This window comes from Glycine soja, chromosome 18 (assembly GCF_004193775.1).
Source record: "Glycine soja cultivar W05 chromosome 18, ASM419377v2, whole genome shotgun sequence".
Taxonomy (NCBI): domain Eukaryota; kingdom Viridiplantae; phylum Streptophyta; class Magnoliopsida; order Fabales; family Fabaceae; genus Glycine; species Glycine soja.
Genome location: NC_041019.1, coordinates 38,367,300 through 38,386,833, shown reverse-complemented (window position 1 = coordinate 38,386,833; position 19,534 = coordinate 38,367,300). Strand labels below are relative to the sequence as shown.

The 19,534-nt window shown below is 35.2% G+C and overlaps 2 protein-coding genes and 1 non-coding gene across 3 annotated transcripts; 2 read left to right on the top strand and 1 right to left on the bottom strand.

Moving 5' to 3' along the window:
• Nucleotides 1–223: 223 nt before the first annotated feature.
• Nucleotides 224–2,206, top strand: LOC114397223. Its single transcript, XM_028359319.1, has one exon. It carries the CDS (start codon nt 224–226, stop codon nt 2,204–2,206), a length of 1,983 nt encoding a protein of 660 aa, XP_028215120.1.
• Nucleotides 2,207–8,769: 6,563 nt separating this feature from the next.
• Nucleotides 8,770–8,842, bottom strand: TRNAK-UUU. Its single transcript has one exon. It is a non-coding gene; the product is annotated as a tRNA-Lys (tRNA).
• Nucleotides 8,843–8,937: 95 nt separating this feature from the next.
• LOC114397674 (GPI transamidase component PIG-S-like) lies at nt 8,938–16,600 on the top strand. The gene is made up of 13 exons (XM_028359845.1): nt 8,938–9,127; nt 9,214–9,841; nt 10,362–10,446; nt 10,527–10,616; nt 11,015–11,088; nt 11,326–11,410; nt 11,517–11,606; nt 11,789–11,919; nt 14,496–14,577; nt 14,700–14,747; nt 15,131–15,203; nt 15,309–15,412; nt 16,013–16,600. The coding sequence occupies exons 1-13, from the start codon at nt 8,971–8,973 to the stop codon at nt 16,127–16,129; spliced, it is 1,764 nt and encodes a 587-aa protein (XP_028215646.1). The 5' UTR covers nt 8,938–8,970; the 3' UTR covers nt 16,130–16,600.
• Nucleotides 16,601–19,534: the final 2,934 nt, after the last annotated feature.

The following is a 19,534-nucleotide window of genomic DNA, read 5'->3' as shown; positions in this document are numbered from 1 at the left end:
CACCCTTATCACTACCCTTTCCACCTCTAAATCCCTTGATTCTTCCCCCACCTCTTCTCCCCATATTCCATCATCTTTGCCTTCTTCGCAACCTCCCCGTGTAAAGCTTGATGTCCCTAGATTTGATGGCTCGGACCCCTTAGGATGGATATTCAAAATTACACAATTTTTTTAATATCATCACACCCCTGACCATGAATGGCTCACTATCGCCTCCTTCTACATGGATGGTTGTGCCTTGGTCTGGTACCAATGGATGGCCGACAATGGCCAACTCTCTTCCTGGGCAGGTTGCCTCCATGCCCTACAAACCAGGTTCGCGTCCTCACAATATGAGGATCCCACCGGCACCCTGTTCAAATTGACACAGCGAACCACAGTTCAAGCTTATCTTTCAGAGTTTGCGGATGTTGCAAATCGCGTGGTGGGCCTTCCTCCACATTTCCTTCTTAGCTGCTTCGTTTCGAGGTTGAATCCCGACATTCGCTGCGAGGTCCAGGCGTTGCAACCGTTGACGCTGGTCCAGGCGGCAGGTCTTGTGCGCTTACAGGAGAAGAAGCTCGCAGAGACAAGACGCGCCTTACGCAGTCGCGTGCCTTCTTTTTCCACTTCGACCGTGCCACAAACGCACACCCAGATTTCGCTCCCTCCCTCACCGAGAGGCCTTCCTGCGCAACTACTTTCGTTGGTACCGTTGAAACGCCTGACACCAGAAGAGCTTGCATCCCGCAGGGAGCGAGGACTTTGCTTCAAATGCAATGAACGATATCATCGCGGCCATCGTTGCCAGGCTAGGGTAAACCTCCTTATTGTAGATGATGAGGAGCGGTCCACTGAAGATGCTGTGTCTTTGGGCCTATCACCCGACCCGCTTGACCCAACTGATCCGAATGAAGCCCAAGTTAATTTACACTCTCTCACGGGTCCGTTAGCTCCAGAAACATCTTGTTTTTCAGGCTTCGTGGCTTCCAAACAGGTATTGATCTTGGTGGATGGGGGTAGTACCCATAACTTCATCCAAGATGCCATGCTTGCGGAACTGGGCCTTTCTCCTTGTGACACCACCCCTCTCAAGGTCATGGTTGGTAATGGACAATACCTCCATTGCAACCAAATCTGCACCGCAGTTCCGATAGTCATTCAGGGCGTTGAATTCATCATTGACCTCCATGTATTACCATTGTGTGGTGCGAACATAGTGCTAGGGGTGCAGTTCCTACGATCATTAGGACCCATCTTAACAGATTACACCACTCTATTAATGAAATTCATGCACCAGGGCCGTACCATCGGATTCAAAGGTGAAGACACCTCTACGCTCCAACCCTTCTCTGTCAATCAAGTTCGATGCCTAGTTCGAACCGCCGGGGCCAGTGCTTGTTTTCTTCTTTCTGTTACACCATTAGAACCACCATCTGCCACCACATCTCCATCCACCTACCCTCCAAAAATTCATTCTTTATTGAACAAATTTGCCTCCTTATTCCAATCCCCACAAGCCCTCCCGCCATCACATCCCACAGACCACCATATCCACTTGGCTCCTAACTCTGAACCCGTTAATGTTTGCCCATATAGGTATCCATACTATCAGAAAGCTGAAATTGAATCTCAAGTTAGCTCAATGTTGCAGAAAGGAATCATTAGGCCTAGCACGAGCCCATTTTCTTCCCCTGTGTTGTTAGTACGCAAGCATGATGGTACCTGGAGGTTTTGCGTTGATTACAGAGCATTGAATGCTCTAACGATCAAGGATCATTTTTCGATACCTACAATTGATGAATTGTTAGACGAATTAGGGGGTGCATCCAAGTTTTCAAAGTTGGACTTATTACAGGGATACCACCAAATCCTGATGTCCAAAGAGGATATAAGCAAAACAGCTTTTCGCACACACCATAGGCACTTTGAATTTACGGTGATGCCTTTCGGGCTTTGCAACACCCTTTCCTCTTTTCAAGCCACAATGAACACCATCTTTTGCCCCTTCCTTCGTCAATTCATTATTGTATTTTTTGATGATATCCTTATTTATAGTGCTACACTGGAAGATCATGTTTTTCATTTAGAGCAAGCTTTTCAGGTGTTGTTACAGGAGCAGTTCGTCTTGAAGTTAGCCAAATGCATATTTGCCCAACCTCAGGTCAAGTACCTAGGGCATGTGGTTTCTTCTCGCACGGTCGAGCCAGTGCTAGCCAAGCTTTAGGCTATTCAATAGTGGCCGAAGCCTCGATCGGCGCGTGCACTTCGCAGCTTTTTGGGACTCGCGGGATTCTACAGAAAATTCATCTGTGGCTACGCGACAATTGTTGCACCTCTCACCAAGCTTCTCACATTGGAACCTTTTTAGTGGACCCAAGATGCTCGTGCAGCTTTTGCTACTCTTAAACAGATGCTAACCTCAACCCCTGTTCTTCGGTTGCCGGACTTCACCCTTCCTTTCACGGTGGAGACGGACGCGTCCGGCACGGGCATGGGTGCAGTGTTATCACAACAGGGCCACCCAATTGCTTACTTCAGCAAAAATTTTCCACCAAAGCTACTTGGTGCTTCCACATACGTTCGTGAATTATTCGCAATTACGACCGCCGTCAAGAAATGGCGCCAGTACCTCCTTGGCCAGCGCTTCAACATCCTCACTGATCATTGCAGTTTGAAAGAGTTACTTACCCAGGTGATTCAAACACCTGAGTAACAAAAGTACCTTGCGCGCCTTATGGTTTACGACTACAACATTCAATATCACTCTGGCAATTCCAATGTTGTTTCTGACGCATTATCAAGATTGTCATAACCAACTCCTGAAACATTGTTGCTTTTATCAGTCCCATGTTTAACATTTTTGCAGGAGTTCAAGGCTCAACTGGATCAATTTCTGGACTACATCCAGCTTCGACAAAGCATTGTGGACCACCCTGACCAAAATCCTGAGTTTTCAATTACCAAGGACTTCATTCTTCATAAAGGCCGTATATGGCTTCCTTCAAACTTACCATTCTTGCACACTTTGTTACAGGAATACCATTGTACACCCACAGGTGGCCATATGGGAGTCGCGAAGACATTGGCTCATCTGACCGAGAATTTTTATTGGTAGGGCATTCGCAAGGATGTGGAAACATTTGTTGCTTCTTGTATAGATTGTCAACACACGAAATATGAGACCCGAAGACCGGCAGGACTGTTGTGCCCACTACCGGTACCTTGTCGGCCATGGGAGGACTTATCCCTGGATTTCATCACCAGGCTGCCGGCATTCCGCGGTAATACTACCATCTTGGTCATTGTAGAACGTTTTTTTGAAAGGAATCCACCTAGGCATGCTTCCTACTCATCATACGGCGTACACGGTGGCCATCCTCTTCATGGACCTTGTCGGAAAACTCCATGGCATGCCACGAAGCTTAGTTTCAGACTGCGATCCTCTGTTTCTCAGCAAATTCTGGCAGGAACTTTTTTGCCTGAGTGGTGGTACCAAGTTACAATTAAGCTATGCTTATCATCCTCAATCGGACGGTCAAACGGAAGTCCTAAATCGGGTGATTGAACAATACCTTCGGGCATTCGTTCATAAGAAGCCTTCCTCATGGGGCAAGCTACTGGGTTGGGTGGAGTGGTCTTACAACACCTCTTGGAACTCAAGCTCAGGTCTTTCCCCGTACGAAATCACATTTGGGAAGAAGCCTTTCAACTTTTCACAATATTTGGCAGAGAACTCTAACATTGATGCTGTTAATGTCATGCTCACTGATCGTGAGGCTATTTTCACAGAAATCAAGAAAAAATTGGAGAAAGCTCAAAATCGCATGGAGTATTTAGCAGATAAAAAGCGCCGTGAAGCTGAATACCAAGTTGGTGATATGGTTTTGGTCAAACTTCGCCCACACAGACAAATTTCGGTCTCGGGTCAATCCAGTGGTCACTCCAAGCTTGCTAAAAGATTCTATGGGCCTTTCCGGGTCGTTGAACGAATTGGATCCACAACTTACAAATTGCAGTTGCCAGAGGAAGCCCGAATACATCCGGTTTTCCATTGCTCCCTCTTAAAGTCATATTACTCCACTGAGTTCGATACCAGCCCACACTCCACCACTTTACTAGTGCTTTCAAAGGATGACCACCTGCTGATCCAACCTTTGGCCATATTAAATACCCGCCGCAATAAAGATTTTGAACAAGAGGTACTTGTGTAGTGGCAAGGACTCTCGCCGGAAGATATGACTTGGGAGAAATGGGACCAGCTGCAAGCAGATTATCACCTTGAGGATAAGGTGCTTTCAAAAGTGGCGAGGAATGATAGCAACATAGGAGCAAGACCAAGGAGGAAGAGCAGAGCACCAACCTACCTTAAGGATTTCAGTAGCCGTTAGTGTTTGTTGATGATTGTTGTTGTCACCTGCTGAGTTGGAAATTGCTGAGTTGGATATCAAGGGAATAGCCCTTGATCTTGTCTGCCATTACTAGAAATATTCCCTTTCTGTTAGGACCTACCCACACTAAAATACAAATTCTGTTATTGTAAATCCACTATAAATACCCATCTAATGAAAGAAGGCAACAAGAATTTCAATCTCAATACTTATCTTTTAATTTGTGCTTGGGAGGTCTAGTCCTCGAAGTCTAAGAACTTTGATCATTCATAACATATGTCATCATTATTAAATGCAGAAAGAAACTTTTTAAAAAATCTATAAATTAAAACTAAAAATTAAAAAAATTAAAAAAAAAACTAAATTTAACCGCGTTTAAATTGATTAAAAATATATCTGTTCATGTTAACTTGTGCTGGGAAAGTAAGCTGACATGGCTCGTCATTCTCTTGTTCGAAGGTTAAAAAGTGTACCTTTGTGCTTTGATTTAATATTATATAAGTTACGAAAACTAACTTATCAAAAGTGTAGTGGTGGTGCAGTTGGCTATCGCATAGGTCTCATAGCTTGAGTTATCCTGAGGTCGAGAGTTAAAGCCTCCCACACCCCGAAAAAGAATGATATTGTCACAGAGTGAATAGGCATTTGGCTGCCCAAAACTGAGAAGGGTCCCAAGCAGAATAGCAGTCCCAGACGGGCTCGGTGAGCGTGTTGGGGGCGGGACCAAACCCGGAGGTGGCGATGCCGGGGCGAGGCGGAGATGGAGGATTTGGGGAGGGGAGGGGGCGGAGGGAGGTTGGAAGAGATGAAGGGGGAAGGGGCAGCGGAGACGAAGACGGAGATGGGGACGGAGGCGCGTGGGGGACTGGGGGGTCTCGCCGAAGGGACTAATTGGTGAACGCTGGCATTGATGAGCACCCAACAACAAAATGATCACTGCACTTCACTTCCTTTCGTCTCCTTAATCAACCTTGCGTGCTGTTTATATAAATTATTATTATATTCCTCACTTTTCTTTTTTCAATCCTAAGGAATGCAATTATGCATTTGATTTGATGCGTATTTAGATTAATTTATTCACATTTAATTTAACGTGCCACGGTAAAAATTGAATTTTAACATTAAAGATTTATTGGAACAACAGACAAATATAAAGATAAATTATTTTTTTACATTTTAAAAAAGATAGAAACTACTAAAATAAATGTAAGATCAAAATGCGTATTCACTCCTTTAAAAATATTGTAGAAGAATATCATTTTTCAAATTTTTATTATCTTTTTATTTATCATTAATTTTTATTGTCTTAGTACGATAGTTAAAAATATACAAGTAAAATTTTTTAGTTAATTCACGAGGATGAATAATTTATTTAAAGTTACATTAATATCTAAACTATTATGGTAAAACTATATTTTTTTATTATAATTTTAATTTCAATATATTTTTTTTATGGCTATCTCTTTCTTGATTTAAATATTTTATTGAATATTTTATTTTACAAACATGGAAAGTATAAAAAATATGGATGATTATTTTAATTAAAATTGTAAATAAAAATTTAGACTTAAATTACCATATAAAATATAACATACGGGTATAAATATTTTTATAAAAAAAGTTGAAAATTTAGTCTAATTTCATATTGATAAAGTTTTTTACTAAATATTTTTGTCCAATCAAAGTTAAAATTTATTTTAAACAATTAATATTTATTTAATTGAATAACAAAAATCAAATATCAATATAATCACTTTTATTTTTTTTCACACAAAATTAGTGTCTAAAACTAATTTTTAAACAAATAATTATTTATTATTTATTTATTAATTTTAACTTATATAAATTATTCATAATTTTCTTCTAACTGGACAATTTTTAATTTTATTTTATAATATGCATATGTCAATATATTAAAATAAATTTTTTACATAAAGTAAAAGATGATTTTTTTTTTTTTTTGTGAAGAGGAGGGCCTAAATCTCCAACAAAGAGATATTATTATCACGAGAGAACGAAATCGACGCTACATCAGCAATAACTTTAAGAGAAATAAAATCTGGAACAAAATAAATTTTTTTACACTCCTCTCCATTGGACAGACCAAACTTAGCAAGTTTTTATTTTTTTATTTTATTTTTTATAATAGCAAGTAAAAATGTTATATTTAATTCACGGGATGAACAATTTACCTAAAGTTACATTAATATTCAAATTATTGTGGTTAATTTATATTTTTCATTATAATAAATAAAATTTGAATGTAATTTTTTATAGTTGTCTCTTTCCTAATTTAAATAATTTTTTGAATTTTTTATTTTATGATCATAGAAAGTATAAAAATAAATAACAAATGAGGATGAATATTTTACATGAAAAATATAAAGATTATTTTAAACTTAACTTACCATATAAACTATATAAAATATAACATACAAGGAGAACATTTGTTTATAAAAAAATAAAAAATTAAATTGAATTTATAAGAATAATTTTTTTTGTCCAATTTAATATTTATTTTACATAATTAATATATATATATATATATATATATGTTTAATTACATAAAATATCAAATATCAACACAATGACTACATAAATAAAAATCAACATGATCACTATTATTTTTTCACGCAAAATTAGTGTCTAAAATTGTCTTTTAAGTAAAAAATATTCATATTTTATTTATTATCGTCTCACTTGAATATATTAAAATAACAATTATATATAAACTATAGCACATATAAATGGTTTTATCTAAAATCTTAAATTTTTAACCCCTCACCAATCAAAATCTAACAGGGTATATAAAAGAGTAAGAGAAAGAAAAAGGAATACAATAAATATTTATACTTATTGGTCTCATCAAGATACTATGTTCATTCCTTAGCGTTCAACCAAGACTTTTATTGACAAGCAACACAATTATAATGAATCATGTCGGTCAATGCGCAATTCTTGTTTAACTTTACTTTTCTAGACACTTTAACCAAAAAATTCTTTAAACAAATTTCTTCAAACTCAACACTTTAACACAAGTGCTTGAAAGGAAGAGTAAAAATGGATTATTGTTTATATAAGCACAATTACAATAAATGGAGACAATGTTTAGAAAAAAAAAGAACTCGCAAAGTATTCGTAATGAAATTAGACATTTTTAATTTGCTCTACATGATTGGGGATAAATGTTAGTAATAATTCAGAATTTAGTCTTGTTCTACAGAATAAAAGAAGACTATTTATAAGGACTAAAAATTAGTCTACTAGTCTAAGACAATCTAACCCTTAGTTATAATGATAACAAATAAGGCAAAAGACTAATTAGTATATGATAAAGTTTAATGATTTGTCCAAACTACATATGGTCCTAACATTTCATTAAGTAACTTGGTATTTCTGAAACCCGTTTCTTTTGTCAACACATTCTCAAGCTTCGTCTGAAATTTACATCTAATAAGAAAATCAACAAGAACTAGAAGCATTTCAAAGATTTAAAGACAAAATGGCATATACTACAAACTCGAGTCTTTGTCTAAGTAAGGAAAGACAAAAAAAAAAATGTTTACAAATTCTCATATGTTAAAAGACCATATTGGTACAAAAATAAAGTAGACAAGACAATGTTGCAGATAAAGTCAACGTACCTAAAGCACTAAGTCGGAAACTTCTACTTGCTATCAAAGAAAGTACCAAAAGCGAAGATAAATTATACACTTTATCATAATATTCATGGACTCTTGCTAGTGTGGGAGACCTAACTAAGTCTCTCGTGGTGAAAAACTCACCCTAATTGTTGGATACATAGTTATTTAAATGGGTGGTCTCGATTATTATGGGGTAACCCATTGTAAGAAGTTTTTACAATTGATACAAAATTAAATTTATTTCCTCACAATGACTAAATTTAAATTTGTTCATAAAACTTTAAGATTCAACAAGATATAGAGATCAGAAGAAAAGATACCACAATTGCATTTATAAGCTGTATTTATTTGTAAAAGATAAAACTAATTAGCTAACTAACTAAGCTAATTACAAAATTCGTGATTACAAACTATGTTATATATATATTTCAAATAATGTTTCCTTCATATTAATATACTAATTAAAAATAATTTTAATTTTAAATTCAAATTTTAATATCAAATAACATGGAGAGTAAAAAGAAAAGTGCACTAAATTATACAAGTTCATATAAATTCAGTTGCATGTTTTTAATTTTAAAAACTTAGTTTCATTAACCACTTATACATTTTCTTAACGAAAATTAATCACTTCTAAATTATATAATGATTTTGAAGAGAATTCATACAATTTGATTACAAAATAAATATAAATAAATTAAAATAATTCATGTTTATTAATTTACAATGACTTCCAGAAAAAAAATATAAACTATCGCCGTCTGTGGGAATCGAACCCACGACCACGTGGTTAAAAGCCACGCGCTCTACCAGCTGAGCTAAGACGGCTAGTGCATTAATAAATCACAACCTTTAGTTTATATAAGTTTTGTATTCTAATATAGAGTGACCTCCACCACTCGACATGTGCTCTTGAAGCTCCTACGAATTCGAATTAGCAAAACCTGGGATCAACAATGGCGGAAATCTCCGATTCGCCATCAACTTCAAAATCCGCCGAAGAAAACACCCAAACTCAAACGCCAGAATTTGACCTGAAAACCACGCGAAACACAAAACCCGGCGTCAAACGCCTCATCATCAGCGTCACTGTGCTCTTCTCTTTCATCCTAGGTTCCTTCTTCTCTCACACACTCTTTTCTCATCTTCAACTATTTTGCTTATTTATTTGTTTATTTATTTATTTTTGGTGTTTGCAGGTTTTCCTCTTCTGTGGAAATCCATCGAAATCTACCGCGCGCCGCTCCCGTTCGATCGAATCGACGCCTTCTCCTCCCAAATCGAATCGAAACCCTTGTCCTTCCCATGCCACTTTCAAGCCATTTTCATCGGTTTCGATTTCGATTTCAAGGTTTCGCACGGCGATGTAGGAGCCACGATCGCGAGGAAAATGTCGGACCTAAGTCACGGCGGCGGTTGCGGCGGATGTGGTGGTAATTACTCTGTTGCCGTGGCGGTGGACAGGGGAGACATTAATGCGTTTGATTTTGGCGAGAAGCTGAGAGGTAGTGACGAGGATGCTGATGAATTGGTGAAGAGTGTGGTGAGTGAGTATGGAGGAGGGAATGCGTATAGCGTTGTGGTGGTGAATGAAGAGGGGGAGGTGAGGAGTGTGGTGGGGAAGTATAGGCATGCGTGGATCGTGGGGCGGGTTGAGGAGGAGGAGGCAGTGTTGCATGTGGCTGAGGTTTTTGTTAAGGTTTTTGTTAATGGCGGGGACGTGGAGGGTTCAGTTCGCAGCGAGTTTATGCCTGTTGGTGCTGATGGGAGGATTGTTCTCTCTTTCAGTTTACTCAATGCAGACCCTCGAGATTGGATATATGATTGGTATGAATTGTGAAATGGAATGATTGAGGTTTTGTTTGTGTTATATAAAGAGTTGGTATATGATTTGATTTGTAAAAGGTGCTGCTTGTGTTCCACTGGTGCTTGAAACAAGTTTTCATTTATGCAAATTAGTTATTGGAGGGACGAAATATTTGCAAAGTTAATGACTTAGTAGGAAAACTTGTTAGCATGTTGACACTTCTGAAGATTAGGTACATAGATGTGCATTTTCATGAACCAATAAAGCAACTGTAGTGTAATTGTAAAATATGTACTTCTGAAAATTGGGGCAGATAGAGAATGTAAATGTTAAATATACCAATGACTCTTGAATATTCAATCATGCTGATGTTGGTGATTTTATGGTGGGTTAAAGGCAAAGATTAATCATGCTGATGTTAAATATTCAATCAACCTGTTATATAATGTAGGTCCATCTTTGCTTGTCAGGTCAGGAATATTTTCTTATGTATCTTTTGAATAGTATCAATTTGAAGTTTTTGTGACGATCATCTTGTAGGAATTTTCGTGAAATTGATGAGACTTTGTTACGACCAGTGATTGAGGCTTTACAACCTATAGCAAACATCACTGTTGAAAGCCAGGTGAAATCTCGTAAATGAACAGTTACAAGAGTCATTGGATACCATAGATTGAATGCTTTATTGTTCTTCCTATTTGGCAGGTTTTGTACCATACACCAAAGTCTTCATTTTCTTACTGGGATGATAAGCATGGAAGCCACATGTTTAGAACCGAGGATCTTCCTTTCTTCGTATGTTCTATCTAAGGCTTTGAATTATCATTTATAATATTCAGTTTATTTGGATACAACTATCATGTATTTACGTCTAAATTGTAACTTTGCAAACTTATCAATTGGATAAATGGTGTAAGTTTCCGCACAAGCACATGACATATTAGCATGATGTCTAGCTTATAAAATGGTGGTATATTGATCATCCAGGGCTTTCTTTATCTTTTAAGTTATGTCTGAGTTCTTTTTAATTTTAGATTTGGTTCAAGTTATATACTTTATTATGGGAAACCTGCTCTGCTGTCTTTTTTTTATTTTTTTATTTATTTTCCTTGTCCTATTTTTTCAATGTTTCTCCTATCTGGTGAGATATTATAATAGTATATTTATGACATGAATGTTTGTATCTGAAACAGGTGAATTCAAATGAGTGGCACTTGGATACTTCTGTTGCAGCAGGAGGAAGGTCAAAAGTATTGCAACTCGTGGTGTATATTACTTTAACTTGATCCTACATTTATTTACTTTTTGTTTGCCACAAACCTGAACATAGAATTTGTTTTATTCATTATACTGTATATAGTCTTTGTGTTAAATGGGGGGAAAATGAAATTACTTCTGACTCATTCTCTTACTGATACACATATTCTCAAGTGTCTGATTCCAGCTTGTTTATTATGTTATGCTGTAAGACAGGCTTACATTTTAAGCTTCCTCTTTATGTCAGGTATATACCATCTGCAAAGGAGTGTCCACTTCAACTGGAGCTTCCAAATGGGGAGATCTCTAAAACTAACGGCTTTATATCTCCAGTTATTCATCTTACCTCCAAAATTTCCTTATGCACTTTTTTGTATTATAATCTTATAATTACCAAGTCTGTTAACATTATGGAGCACCTATTCTGGAATGTTGCAGATGTGGGGAGGTGTTGTTGTCTGGAATCCCCAAAGCTGTATAAAAGATTTTGAAAGTATGGATCCAGTTAGGCATACGATTTCTCCCCAGGTTTGCCTTTGACTCATTAGTTGGCACTCTATGTTTGACGATAATTGCTTCTCAGAAAGCTGGGAAAAAAATGGCATTATTTCTCCATATTAAGCTAATCTAGGCATGCACATATAGTCACAGTCATGTAGATTATCATAAATTCTCTTGCCAAACATTGAAGCATACCTATTCTAAAACAGGATCTCCTGAAGCTTTTTGAGGTTCTCATGGGGCAGTTGCGGCAACTCCTTGGTCTGAAGTCAGATAACCTTTATGTTGGTGAGTCAGGCACATCTATTCTCCTAGGCAGTGAAAGAGGTTTCACAGAATGGTAAGAATAATAGTCCTTTTTCTACCCTTTACAGAAATTATTAACTACATATTTTATGAAGTACTGGTAAGAATAATAGTCCTTTTTCTTTGTTTTGTTCTACTAAGATATATTGAAAGCTTGATACTGGCTACTTGTGTTTAACTCAATAATGGAAGTGCTGGATGAGTGTTATATTTCAACTTTATTTATTTTCACAAGTTCCTGTGGTGAGCATATGTCCTGAAGGGGAAAATCTTATTGAACTGAATACTTTTGTAATTGATTATGTACTCCCTTAAGTTCCAAATTGAATGGATTGTAAATAAAAAAAAGTATGATTAAGTCTGACTCAGAAGAATTGTGGTATATAAAGCATTAGTTGGATACTACTATTAGCTGTAAGAAATTGATATATATTTGCCATATCAAGATTGTGTCAGAAGAAGAGACGAAGATTGCTGTTTTCCATGTAGCCAACAATTTGGGCCACTCCATAGGTGTCCTGAAAGGAAGTTAAGAGTGTTTATTTTGGGGGGAAATGAAGGGGGAGAAGGAGAATTTGAAAGGGTTAAATTGATGGAACCAAATTCAAATGTTGATATGAAAGGTACAGTTTCCTTATTTCAGCTGCTTCTGTACTTGGGAGGCATTGATAGGAAGCCCTGAATTAAGCAGTTATTTTTGTACTAATTTTTTATTAGTCAGTTCTATGCTAGTTTGACAGTTATAATGATATATAGGTGGTGTCACATACTATAATAAGACAAGGTGTCACATTGTTATTTCTAGTGTTTTGAGGGAGGAAACTTCTTGTTGGGGGGAAACCTTGTATTTGTTGAAGTTTGTACTCATATCTGGCTTAAAACACCAGATTATTTCTATAATTTATTAGGAATTCAGTGTATTTATTGAGTCCAACATGCACCCCTCTTTGATTATTCTATTGCTATTTTTCTTTCTTTCTTATACAATAGGGACTTTACATAGTCACTCACTCATTCTCTGTATCCTTTAGGTTGGTTGTGTTGCTCTATTTTCATTCTTCTAAAATGAGGGCTTAACTTGGTCACTTGTTCGCTTTATGCGCACTTTATTTGGCTATATAAATGCTTTGTTCTCCTTCTAACTTATGACATGGCATATGGACATATGGTGAGATATTTCTCTGTTTGTCAGAATTCTAGTTTAAAATCACCCCATTGAGCACTATACATAATTTATATATGTTTTATGCTTTCTTTTTTACGTGTCTCTGAATCTTAAGACTCATTATATGTATCATGATTAAAAAGTTATCTTGATGATTTACGTTATGAATCGTGACTTGATAGCCTTGTAGTTGTCAATTAATAGATTGACGCTAGACCACATGGTATTGTTTGATGCCATTAAAGCTACACATTTAGCTTGGAATGGTGGCATAATTGGAAATTCCTGTGAATGTATGAATACATGATTTTGATGATGTCAAAGAATAATCAAACAAGGTTACTTCAAAGGATAAGCATTGCTTCAAGATTAATGCAAGGTTGCTTCAACAAACAAAGTCTTGCTTTAAGATTAACTCAAGATCAAGTCTTGCCTCAAAACAAAGTGTTTCCAAGACATCCAAGGCTCTGGTAATCGATTACCAAGCAGTGTAATTGATTACCAGAAGACAAGTTTGCAAATCAGTTTTTTAAAAGGGTTTGTAATTTGAATTTTGAATGTTTAATCGATTATCATTGATGTGTAATCGATTACCAGTAATGAAACTCTTGAAATTCAAATTGAAAAGTCATGACCCTTCAAAATATAACTGTGTAATTGATTACTAGAAACTTGTAATCGATTACCAGTGAAGAATTTTAGAAAAAACTTTTTGAAAAGACACATCTCTTCAAATCATTTTTGAAAAGGCACGAAGGGCCTACAGATATGTGTGTGTCTGACTTCAAAAAGCAAGAGATATTCTAAGAGAACTTCATTGCCAAATGCTCTCTCAACAACTCTTGAGCAAACACTTGCAAATCTATTGAGAGTTTATTCAAGAACTTCAATTTGTATCATTCAATCTAAAAGAGAGAAATCTTTCTGTTTATCTCAGAAAATTAGTTGTAATCAAAAGAATGGTTGTCTCTTGAATTGTTAGTTTCCTGAACACAAGGGAAATGGATTCCTTGGGTGTTCAGAAGTTGTAAAAAGGAGTTTTACAAAATTAGTGAAAATCTCAAGTGGGTTGCTTGAGACTGGACGTAGGCACGGGAAGTGGTCGAACCAGTATAAATTGAGTTTGCATTTCTCTCTTCCTTTATCTCATTTATGTTATTGCAATTAGTTTTGTCTTGCATGTTTAAAAGAACATTGTTAAATTGATTGCTTTTTCTTCTTCTTCTTCTTCTTCTGCATTCGAAGTCTATCATTTAAAAATGAGGTTAAAGTTTATTAGTGGAAAAATTTTAAAACTTAATTCACCTCCATCTTAAGTTATTGAGACCATTTGTCCAACAATTCCTTACATTTCTGTTGTGTGCATGTGTATATGATTATTTTCTTTTCTTTTTGTGTAAGTATTAAATCACTCTGTGGTGATTCTTGTGGGGACTTGTGTGTAGGGAGTTGGATGTTTTGTCACGGAAGCATATATGCTTTAATCTTCATTCATGTGCTACTACGCTTGGATCACTTTCTAGATTGGTATGTTTGCCAATTAAGTTTCTCCATCAGTCTGTTTCAGCTGGCTACTGTTTATTCAAATATTGTCAAACTTTAGCTGGCTACTGTTTATTCAAATATTGTCAAACTTTCATTCCATGCAGGTACAATCATTGCCAAGGATGATTATCATGGATGAGATTGGAAAACAGGTGATTTGTTAGACTCAACACTTCTTGATTCTTAGACTTATGTTGGATGATACTATTTATGATGTCCATCATATGCTATTATTAGGTGATAGGGTGTTGAACTTATGGATTTAGTGTATGTGTTAGTATTCATTTTAGGTAAAATAGTGTTTTTTTCCTTTGCCTTTAGTTGCAAAAATCTTTAAGTCTATGATATATAATTTCAGATTTTGGTAAAAAAACATGGTACTCTGAATTTCAGCTGTATTAATATAATTCAGTCGGTTGTATATAATCACTTTTCCTGATGAATTGATACAAAAATGTTTTGTCTAATCTTTAGTTTCTAAATGATGTTGTGGAATACCTTTTCTTCTCAATATTTTCTGATGGTCTTCGAGCAGGTTAAGTTTTCTCTTGAGGCTGCAAAATTTGCTCAAAGTAATGCATCTATTGGAATATATAATGCTTCAGCTGGTACACTTTTCATAGACTTTGCGTTAATTTCAAAAGCTTGTTACCAACTTTGGTGATGATTACTGCCTGATTTCTACTGCTAAAATATGATTAATCTCTTGTCAGTATCATCAAGACAATCAAGATCTCTGGCAGAGGATGCCTTTTTTCATCCTTCAATTATGTCCATAAGCTATTATTCATTTGAGCACTGCTTTGCCATCTATTCGGTTTGTCCTTGAACTCTTCTCTATACCTTATAGGTTATATAGGACGGCTTCTTTGGATTGATACACTTGACCTATAGATGATTACTCCATATTCATGGTCATCTTTACATTTTGGCATGCTTTATTAGGAATGCGGATTATGCATCTGACATGATTCTTGTTTAATTTGACAAGATTTTTATCATACATGTAAGAAGTAAATATTAAGAGATTGGAAGAACCATGGTATCCATGAAAAGATTTCATTTATGGAAGCTTGAATTGAATGTTCTCTTTAGCCTTTATTTGAAAGTTGCTTTACTTTGTTCTTTATGTAAATCTAAATATTAAGATATTGGAAGAACCATGGTATCAATAAAAAGATGTCGTTTACAGAAGCTTGAATTGAATGTTCTCTTTAGCCTTTATTTGAAAGTTGCTTTACTTTGTTCTTTATGTAAATCTAAATTCTTTCTGTTTCTTCACCAACATCATAATTTTTGTTGTTACTGTCTCTTGCTGTTAAAATGAGGTCAATGAACAGTTCATGGAACTTAAGTTGAGACACAATTTTAAGCTGCAATTGATTGTCATGATTCTTTTTTCCTTCTATCCCTGCAGCCATTTTTTCTGCCAGTTACTATGCATGTCCTCCTTGCTGCTTTACGAGAATGGAAAAGGTACAAGCAAGAAAATAGGAAGTACTTAGCATCGAAGGCCAAAGTAAAAGTTTCATAATCCTGTTGAGCAGTGATGACAAGATGAAGCAACTTTGCTGGTGGTTGGGGCCTAGCGTTTGGTGAAGCACTTCAAACTAAGTAGTAAAGCCTTCTTCCTCTCTCTTCTCAAGACCTGCCGCATTGTGAATTGTGATGAAAATGACAATGTTGACACGATCCTTACGGGGCATGTGATATAATTGGAGCACGGCAATGTTGGCATGGCGGCTTTTGGCTGTACCGTAGTTATGAGTAGATTGAGGGTAAAAGATGCACTTTACTAAAATTTCATACCCGAGTTGTTGAAAAATCTCATTACTAATCTGTGAAATGTATCAATCGAGTATCTTCATGCTACTGTGCACTGAAATGATATTGTGAATGAAAGCAACGCCATTGACTAGATTTTGTTGAATTGTGTTTATCATTGTATGTGATTTCTTAATGTAATATTTGATATTTACATCCATTGTAATTCTTATTTTTCTCACCTCTCCTCACTGAACCAGTAGATCCTTGGGGGAGCAGAAAATATGGAGAAATATGAGGAAATCTTATCTATTGCATTTTTTTAGGAACTGCATATATCTGAGAATACAACGTTGCTCTGAACTGATGCCATTGATAAATCACTAGAAGACTGATAAATGTGGAGAGAATGCCAACTAATTGGCTATGTTTTCTCTATTTGTTTATTTTTTCTTAATTCCTACAACAATGGAAATCGATTGGATGTTTCAATTTTGACATGCCAAAAATTAGTTACACACTCTAACTTAAAGTGTTAAATTTTCTTATGAACACGGGGTTACAAAATTGTATGAACACAATTAAAGACCTAAAAAGAAATCTCGAAGTAATTCGTAGAGTTCAATAACTATTATTATTTTCAATTCGGAATTCTTATTAATTACGGATTCTTCCATTAAATCAATCAAATGAAGGAAAGTCGCTGGCGTTAGAGTCATGATATTTGTATAAAAAAAATATGCTAATAATGTGCATAAACTTTAAAGAAATAGAAAAATGTCCAGAGGTTACAATTACAATGAACGCTAATACGGAACAAGAATATAATTACAGACGAATTTTAGAGCAAATGTAGGAATCTAACACAAAACCCAGACAGAATATATCATATTACGTGAACAAGAGCAGGAGGACGAGCAAGAAAATTATTTTTAACACATGAACCAGATGAGGGAAGAGAGTCTGCAGAGAATACTTTCTAGAGATACATATTGGTTTTCAATCGTCATTCAGTGTTCAAATCGAAGAGTTTTTAAATCTTCTGTATTCCAGTGTAGTTCTAGTGAGCAAAATGTTGTGTTTTGCAAGGAAGAGGGTTTGTGTGACACAAGGTACTTCAACTTTCATGAGCTTCTAAGAGTGAGAACGCCAAAGGGGTACATAGCAGTGTTGGTATACACAATATGCTATAAACTGCTTAGTTTTAGAAGCTACTAATTTCATGGAATCTCAATGAACACATCAGTCTCCATGCCATATTGCCATGTTAGTTCCATTCAATGAAGAAGAAAAAAAGCAAATACGTGCAAACCATGGAAATTTTCATTTAATCCGAATATTGAGGGAGTTTGTTTAAACTTAAAATAAGTTCTTTTAAAACAAGTGATTTATGTATACGTGATTTTACAAAAGCATAATGTGTATTTATGTTTGGTTACAATTATAAAAAAAATTACTTTTTTTAATTAAAAGTGATTATTAACTTGTTTGGATATGACAAGTGGAGAAGTGTTTCTTATTCCAAAATTACATAAAAGACCTTATAAGCACTTACGAAATAATTTGTTTAGCAAAAATCATTTTTTTTATACATGCGTTATATGTCCATTTTTTTTAATTAAAAAAGACATTCAAATATGAATAATAGATAAATGAAAACTCCAAACATTATTTTTTTAGCGTAACAACTATGTTATTACAATATTTTATTAATGAAATGTTTCCAAATTTTCGTGCTTTTTATTGATTCTACGCATGAACTTACACTAGAGTTTATTAATAATATTGTTGTTATATTTTTATTTTAAAAATTACCTCATAGAAAAATCAATACCTAAAAGAAACTAATGTCATAGTCATCTTGACAATTGATCTCTAATAACATTTCTTATTTCTTCCATGTATCTTACATCTGCTTGAAATGGTTATTGCCATTCTTCATGACGAATGTCATTATGATCTTCATCGTTAAAATTTTGCTTTGTAGCTTGTAATGCTTCAACATTCTCTAAGTTTTCAAGAATATCTAAATCTATTGAATCTATCCTTCTAACATAATTATGGAGTGCAAAACATGCTCATATGATAGAGATTTGAGTTTCAAGTTTAAAACTGATCATGTGTTGCAATATTCTCCATCTTGCTTTACAAACACCAAAAGTTCTTTCAATAAAACTTCTCAAACTAGAATGATGAAAATTAAATATTTCATCTTAGATCTGAAATTTGGAGCCAATCTAAAACGTTGAAGATGATTCCTTGTATTTCTATAAGATCCTAAGAAACCTTTGAATGATGGATATCTCGGGTCAACAAGGTAATATTTACCTATAAATACATAAATATGTCTTAGGGATATTGTAAAAAAATAACCATCAATTAAAATAAAATAATTAAAGTTGTATAAAATTACCTTCAGGAGGATAACAAAATCTTAGATCTTGCTTTCGAAGAGTATCCGTGAAAATATTATGAACAGATCCTTCCCAACCATACGATGCAAATGTAAAACACATTTTAAAATCACATACAGTTATGACATTTGTGCTTGTATATCCTTTTGTATTAAAAAATGGCAATTGCTTATATGTAGGAAGATGTAAAGCAATATGAGTTCCATCTATGGCCCCTATGCAATCTTTAAAGGAAGGCCAATAACGATCATCATCTTTGATGTAATCAGAAGCATCAACATGCATAGTTAATTACATCAAAGATGATGTAATATTACCAACACCACCTTCATGAAATTGAGTTTCTCCATGCATTGCATTATCCTCATCATCAACATTAGGTGTTTCACATATCGGTAGATGTGACACCCTCTACTCCACACATATATGTACTAATAATAAAAAGAATAAAAAATCATAATTAATTAAAAGTTTTTAAAACACATTTAAATAAAAGCATTTCAAAAGGGTAAAAGGCTTACATTCACTTCATTATTATCAAATAAAACTTGTCAGAAACATTTTTGGCTCAAAACATCATGTAATTCAACAAAACTCATGCCCCAATGTCACATCCTATAAGAGCATTGTGCCCCAACGTCTTTCATCACAAGGTTCCTTAAAGTAATTCACCCAGTCATCTGCTGTCACGAACACAAAGTTTGAGATCATCACAAGATCCAAGCACAAACACACACGGGGAGTGAGTTATCACATTCCTA